The 7,443-nt window shown below is 35.6% G+C and overlaps 1 protein-coding gene across 1 annotated transcript; it reads left to right on the forward strand.

Annotated features, from left to right (window-relative positions):
• Positions 1–973: 973 nt before the first annotated feature.
• Positions 974–5,913, forward strand: LOC131603617 (intracellular protein transport protein USO1-like). The gene is made up of 9 exons (XM_058876007.1): positions 974–1,292; positions 1,448–1,651; positions 1,745–1,867; positions 1,996–2,033; positions 2,141–2,249; positions 2,344–4,533; positions 4,727–4,855; positions 5,165–5,250; positions 5,382–5,913. The coding sequence occupies exons 1-9, from the start codon at positions 1,224–1,226 to the stop codon at positions 5,623–5,625; spliced, it is 3,192 nt and encodes a 1,063-aa protein (XP_058731990.1). The 5' UTR covers positions 974–1,223; the 3' UTR covers positions 5,626–5,913.
• The last annotated feature ends 1,530 nt before the right edge of the window (positions 5,914–7,443 follow it).

Raw genomic sequence — 7,443 nt, forward strand, 5'->3', positions numbered from 1 at the left:
GTAGAGCATATAATTATATTTAGGACAAAACTTAGGTACAATTCCTTAGGTGTGGTTTTTACTATTTTCCAATAAAAATATGACAAATATACTTAAATATCATTTAGTGAGTGAAAATAGGAAAAATTTGCATACGTGTAAGAGAAAATTATACATTTGTCATATTTTCATTAGAAAATAGTAAGAACCACACCTAAAAAATTGTACCTAAATTTTGTCGTTATATTTATGGCTATTCAACTTATATTCTCAATGCTTTAAATAATCACCATGATTTTTGTGCGCGAAAACTGAAAACTAGTTAGGAATAGATAAATACTGGTCATTTTAGTTAGGACTTAGGAATAGATAAATACATCATTGATCAATTTGTCTAAAAACTAAAATGAAATAACTAAAATGACCAACCCAAAATTTTAAAAATCAATTTTATTACAAGAAAATTAATCAATTTTGGAAGGGTGCCACTGCCATAGAAGTTGTTGGTAAATACTAAATAGAAGAGAGTGTTAAAACATACACGTGGTAATTTCTTTAATGAAAATAAATAAATTGAACAACTAGAAGTACACACTAAAAGTTTCAATAATGGCTCTAATAAATAAATTATTCTGTACTTGTACTAGAAATTAATCCGAAGATGTATATTTATACCTACGCTTGAAGTTTGTTTAAACGTCTCTGTTTTGATTGAAGCAAAATTGGTAGCTTAGTGTACGTAACTCACTCAGATTTGAATTCTCTAATTCAAGCCATTCTTACTGTTCCAACGACTCCCTTCAATTATTTTTGTCTCTATCCTTTTATTCCTTTTCAATTTTAAAACTATTTTAATATTATTTCTATACTGTAAAAAAAAAAGAAAATACTTTTAAAATATAAAATAGGAAAATTTGATAGATTAATTAAAAAAAACTTACCCTAAATAAAAAACAATTCCTTATACACAGAAACTTCGAATTGAATATTATAATTCTAGTTGGCCATTTTAAAAACACTGTAGCAAGAGGCAAAAGACAGTAAGACAAACAACAAGACACAAAAGCCGTGCTGTATGTATGAGATCTACTCACTCTCTCTTCCTCTAATACACCTTCTTCACTCTTCAACGCTGGATCACCGGAACACTCTCTTTTCCGGTCACCGGAACCACCGTCAATTCCTATGTTTCCGGATCACTTACATTCCTAACAAACTCACTCACTCTCATTGATTCATCCAAAATGTTTAGATGGAGGAGTGAGAAAAACAAGGTCAAAGCCGTTTTCAAACTCCACTTCCATGTCACTCAGGTGTTGTGTTGTGTTGTGTTGTGGTGTTAACTTCTTCACATTCTTTCATTAAATTCATTTCTAATTCTTGTTCAACTCTTTTAATGCTTTCTAAATGTAACTAACTAACTAACTGTATTATAGATTTTTAATTTGGTAATATTTTTTTATTTCAGGTGGTGCAATCTGGTGTGGTTGATTCTTTGGTACTTTCTATAGTGCCTGGAGATATTGGGAAACCTACTACCAGATTAGAGAAAGCGGTGATTAACAATGGAGTTTGTAAATGGGAGAATCCGGTTTATGAAACTGTTAAGTTTATTCGTGACCCGAAGAATGGGAGATTCGGTGAAAGAGTTTATTATTTTGTGATTTCTACGGTATATATGAGTTTTTGTTGTTGTTGACTTGTTGGTTTTGTGTTTTGTTGTGTGAATGTGGTGTGATTGTGATATGGTTTGTGTTATGTGTAGGGTTTATCGAAAGCTAGTACGTTTGGAGATGTTTCTGTTGATTTTGCTGATTATGCAGAAGCTACGAAGATTTCAAATGTTGCTCTTCCTATCAAGAATTCTCATTCTGATGCTGTCTTGCATGTTAGTGTTTGATCTTGGCAATTTTATGATTTTTTTCTGTGAAAAGTACTCAAGAATTTGAGTAGAAGACAATTTTGTGCAACATTGCTTTTAGTGGTTCTGAGTTTTTTGCGTGATGTAATGTGCAGGTATCGATCCAGAGATTACAAGAGAATAATGATAAAAGGTATAAGGATTGTTCTGGTTAGTTTTTTCATTTTACGGGTATGGATTTAGCCTTGTGCTCGACTGGTTTTTATGACGGATTTTGTTCTTGTTGATTAACATTTGCAGAGAAGAAGAGGAGTGTGAGGATACCAAATTGAAACCTAATGATAAGAGTTTAAGAACTTATTTAAGCAATGGAGATGCAGTTTCGCAGACTAAAAGTGATTCTTCTGAAGTAAGGTTTCACTCATTGGGCCAAGGAATGATTGTAAATTTACTTTTACTCGATATATATGTTTGAAATTACTAAATTTCGTCTTTCTTTGTAGATTTCACAGGATGTGTCTGGCAATGGAAACTCGGAAAGAGCTGGATTGAGTGCTGATTGTAGGACATCTAGTGGATCTGATGTTACATTGTCGAGTTCTGACGGAAGCTTTGGACTTGATACTCCCCGAGAACTTGGACTACGAAATACCAGCATCCATCCCACAAAAATCGGTGTTCCTTCAGTTACTAACCACTTTTCTGAGGCTCATAAGCCTGCGGTAAATGCTTTATCATCATTGTATGATGTACATCAGAGATCGTCACACTTCCGAGATTCTTCAGGCGGGTCAGAGCATGGTCTCAGTACGGAAGGTTCAATACATGGCTCTCACGATGCTCTTCCTAGGGAAAGATCCCATCAGGCATCCGATATAGAGTATGAAAAGCTCAAGGCTGAGGTTACTGTTTTGGCAAGGCAGGTGGATGTGTCAGACATGGAACTTCAGACTCTTCGGAAACAAATCGTAAAGGAAAGTAAAAGAGGGCAGGAACTTACAAAGGAAGTTATCAGCTTGAAAGAGGAAAGAGATACACTCAAGATAGAATGCGAAAACTTCAAGTCTTTTCGCAAACGAAGGGACGATGCCAAAGTGAGTAGCAGGTCACTAATGGAAAGCGGGGATCTTCATACTCTTGTTGAAGAAATCAGACAAGAATTAAATCACGAGAAGGACATGAATGCAAATCTTAGACTACAGTTAAACAAGACACAGGAATCAAATGCTGAACTAGTTCTCGCTGTTCAGGATCTCGATGCAATGTTGGAGCAGAAAAATAGCGAAATACTTAGTCTTTCCAGTAATTACAAACAGACTAAAAACTCGCATGGTTTTGGGAGAAGCGTCTCTAATTGTGAAACAGATGATGATGAACAAAAGGAATTGGACGAGCTTGTTAAGAATCAGAACAGTCCCAAGGAGACACACTTACTCGAGAAAAAAATCACGGATCTCTACGGTGAAATAGAGATGTATAGGCGAGACAAAGATGAGTTAGAGATGCAGATGGAGCAGCTTGCACTAGACTATGAAATTTTGAAACAGGAAAACCATGACATTGCATATAAGCTGGAACAAAGCGAACTGCAAGAACAGTTAAAATTACAGTATGAATGCTCTCCTCCTCCTGGCATAGACGAATTTGAAACGCATATCCAGAATCTGGAAAATCAACTCAAGAAACAGTCGGAAGAATTCTCAAATTCTTTGGAAACCATCAAGTCTCTTGAGAACCAAATTCACATATTAGAGGAGGAACTGGAGAAACAAGCACAAGGATTTGAATCTGATTTAGATTCAGTGACACATGACAAGGTTGAGCAAGAGCAGAGAGCGATTCGAGCAGAGGAAGCTTTGCGATGCACCAGACTTAAAAATGCTAATACTGCAGAGAGGCTTCAAGACGAATTTAGAAAGCTATCAATGCAAATGGCCACGACATTTGAGGCAAATGAGACGGCCACCATGAGAGCGCTTAGGGAAGCAAGTGAACTTCGCGTGCAGAAAAAACTACTGGAGGAAATGCTGCGTAATGTCAAAGAAGAGCTTCAGTCAGTCAAAGCTGATTATGAAGTAAAAGTGAATGAACTTTCCGACAAAATAGATACCATGACAGTTCAGATGCAACAGATGTTGCTGGAAATTGATGACAAGTCCATGCAACTTGAGAATCAGAAAAAGCACGATGAACTTGTTGGCAGGGATTTCCAGTTGCTAAAAGCTGAGAATGAAAAGCTTACAGTGGAAATCTCATGCTTATCTGAGCAAGTAAAACAAAAAGAAGTCTCAAGTTCTGACTTGGAACTTATGAAGAAATCACTCGAGGAATATGAGACCCTCTTAAATACTCAAAAGGAAGAGAGAAACGAGCTTGTGAGTACAATTTCCCTGTTGAAGAAGGAAGCAGAACAGTCACTTGATGAGCTAAATAGGACGAGGCATCTCAAAGACGAAGAAGAGAAAGTGGGTAAACTCTTGCATTCAGAGTTAGAAGCACTTAAAGCTCAATATAGTGACCTGGAACGTTCTCATATTGATGATGAGACTGAGAAAGAAATACTAAGAAAGCAAATATTCCAACTTAACGGTGAACTGAAAAAGAAGGACGATGCATTAGCTGAAAAAAGTACTTTAATTTCTCAGAACTCCAAAGAAATGACAAACCTGAAAGAGAAAATACAAACGCTCAAGGTAAATTTTTACGAATCTCAGTGCTCTGAGCAGACAGGTCCTTTGAGTAAAACGCATGATATCAAATTTAATTCCTCTTTATATATTTTCATCTACTAATCATTATTTTCATTCCACTGCATTTTTCCAAGGATAGAACTAATTTACTTTTAATCAATGATCGTTCGCTAATTAAATGATTCGTTTATGGCAGGACCAGATAAAGTCAAAAGATATTGCCTTGAAAAAATCAGCATCTTCACTTTTTGAGAAGGAAAGGGAGCTTCAATCCAAAATTGCGGAACTGGAGGACAAAGTGGAGGAACTCAATCAAAGCATCAAGGTATATACTACTTTGTACATCGCGACACTTAATGTCTTAAACTTTATGCCAATGTTATGTTTTTTTTTTTAGCATATTACTCAATTAGCATATTCATCATAGTGCTTTGATGAATGATGGGAAAAACAGAATGTCAACATTTTCCCCGTCACATATGATTTGTCTTAAGCAACGTTTCATAGTATTTTTGGTTACATGAAATTCACATTATAATGCATGGCTTGCTTGGTATCTTGGTTAAGATTATATCACTGAATTGTTGGTTAGTGAATTATGACATAAATTTACATTGGTATGTGCATCAAACAGGTTGCCGCGGATAGGAGTTTTACTACTACAAATGATACTTCATGCGCCTTGGATGAAAATGACGCGGTAGTGTCATCACTCAAGAGGTTTGGTTGCTTTCTACTCTCATTGCACGTCCTTTTCTTTTCCCTATGGCATTAAGAATACATACTTTACTTTAAATACCAATTGAAGTTATTGATTTGTTTCAATTTTGATTATTTTCTGACCTCGACAGTCACGCACATTTGTCCGAGAAAGAAGCAGAAATACCAGTAGTGGGTAACAACGGCGATAACCGACTCAGTGATGTTTTAACTGAATTATCATCATTGAAAGAAAAAGACATCTCAATGAGAACTGAACTAAAAGAGTTACAAGAAAGATACTCAGAAATGAGTCTCAAATTTGCAGAAGTAGAAGGTGAAAGACAAAAGCTTGTCATGACAGTAAGAAGCCTCAAGAACGCTAGGAAGCACTAAAATTTCCTTCCTGCTATTGTATAGTTGCAGCATCGAAACACTTTCAAATGAATAATTTAATGTGTGCCAAGTTATATATACATCTTATTCCTTTTTTCTACTCCTTTTATAGAGTTATCATAGCAGTTTGACAGAGTTTGTAAGGTTTATAAGTATTGCTTAGTTACCAATAGTGCTCTCTCTCACTACAATATTCCAGTTAGATCTGGTGATGATTTGTTTTTTTTTTTTTTTGAGGTTATATAATAATATTCTTTTATTGTACTATCCTTTAGTTGATATAATACAAATGAGAACATTACTTTTTGTGTATTAGATCATTCTTTTTCTGCATTTATTTACATATTTTTGTGTGTGAATTCTAGTGTTGTTTGTTATTCACATAATTTTAAATTTTGATCATATAAGTTGTCACATTTAGGATCAGATAATTTTATGGCCAATATTGACCTTTAGAAATGTTTCAAAACATGAAAATGAAATGTAGGGATTGATGATTGAAGCATATATTGGACCCCCTCTGGTATATACAAAATTGCAGAAAGGATTATACAGTTTGTCTAGTGGTTAGGGTGTAAAATCCAAATATCTGTGTTTTTATTCGAACAAAGGATTCCCTCTCGTGGCTTACCTCTAACTACAGATATCTGACCCATAAATCGACCTGGCTGGAGAGGAGAGGTGGATATGGACCTATGAAGATAATTGAATAATGGAGTTAGGTGGCATGCCAGGGTGGCGCAACTATACTGACATGATATATTCACATTTGGAAATATGGTTTTAAATATATATATTTTTGAGTGAGAGAAATTGTCAAGTTGTTTTTATTTTCTCTTTCTATTCTAACTCCTCCCTACATTGTCTATTTTTAATAACTTTTCGGACCTCCTCCATATTGCTTATTTCTATGGGGTTGTTTTTTTTCACCCTCAGTGGTGAGGTGAAGTGTCACTCTAGGTAACACATCAACGATATGATTTACACTAATCTGCTCCTCCCTCTAATGTCTTCTGATGAGCTGACTTAGGTGAATCTCCGTGAATATATAGTGTCATGTATGGACATGACACTCTAAAATACCATTGGATGTAGCTAATTGCACTACTCCGTTAGCGAGGAGCTACCACACTTCGTGCTTCATCTGGTACCAGATAATTATAGAAATTCTCATACATCACATATACATCTCTACTGACCATAATGGAAGGAGAAAACACAGAGGGATATCTTGAAACAACCTGTAGATATCCGATCTGGCACATGAATGGCTGAGACAAATGTGGATACTTCGGGCGTGGCCCACAAGCAAATCATCCGGGGTAGAAGATATGTCATCTAATGGACACGTCGCACGGTGACCGTCGTACGACTAAAGGCGCATACCATTCATTGCAATTTTGTCTAGAAATAATCTGAAGGGCTCATTAAACTAATTCCCTTTGAGCGAGAAAAATGCAAAAGCACATGGCTAATCCTCAATGTAGTCATCAACATATGAGTAGCCGAAAATGCATGGAAAGTGTAGGAGGATCCATGTCTAAAAATGGTACAGATAAAATATTAGTAATGGTGTAACACAAGTGTTATGAAAATTATACATTAACACTAAAAGTGCAAATATATTACCATAAACAACGTGCAACTAGCTGACATTTGTATGATCTTCCAAAGACAACCTTTAGATAACTATGAGTACAGGTAAACCAAACAAGTGCCTCCCTAGTTATAGTCATGAATGCACTAAAAGTCAATGAAGTAACTAAGGTAAATCACATCAATGTAATAGGAACTTTTGTCCACAAAGATGGACGTATC

Source organism: Vicia villosa, linkage group LG5 (assembly GCF_029867415.1).
Source record: "Vicia villosa cultivar HV-30 ecotype Madison, WI linkage group LG5, Vvil1.0, whole genome shotgun sequence".
NCBI lineage: Eukaryota > Viridiplantae > Streptophyta > Magnoliopsida > Fabales > Fabaceae > Vicia > Vicia villosa.

What these genes read in the sequence shown, in the direction of transcription:
- LOC131603617 (XM_058876007.1), top strand. Translation starts at nt 1,224, where the DNA reads ATGTTTAGATGGAGGAGTGAGAAAAACAAGGTCAAAGCCGTTTTCAAA. An exon ending in CAAGAGAATAATGATAAAAG is followed by an intron (nt 2,034 to 2,140) that starts GTATAAGGATTG and finishes TAACATTTGCAG; the next exon opens with AGAAGAAGAGGAGTGTGAGG. An exon ending in AGAAAATACAAACGCTCAAG is followed by an intron (nt 4,534 to 4,726) that starts GTAAATTTTTAC and finishes CGTTTATGGCAG; the next exon opens with GACCAGATAAAGTCAAAAGA.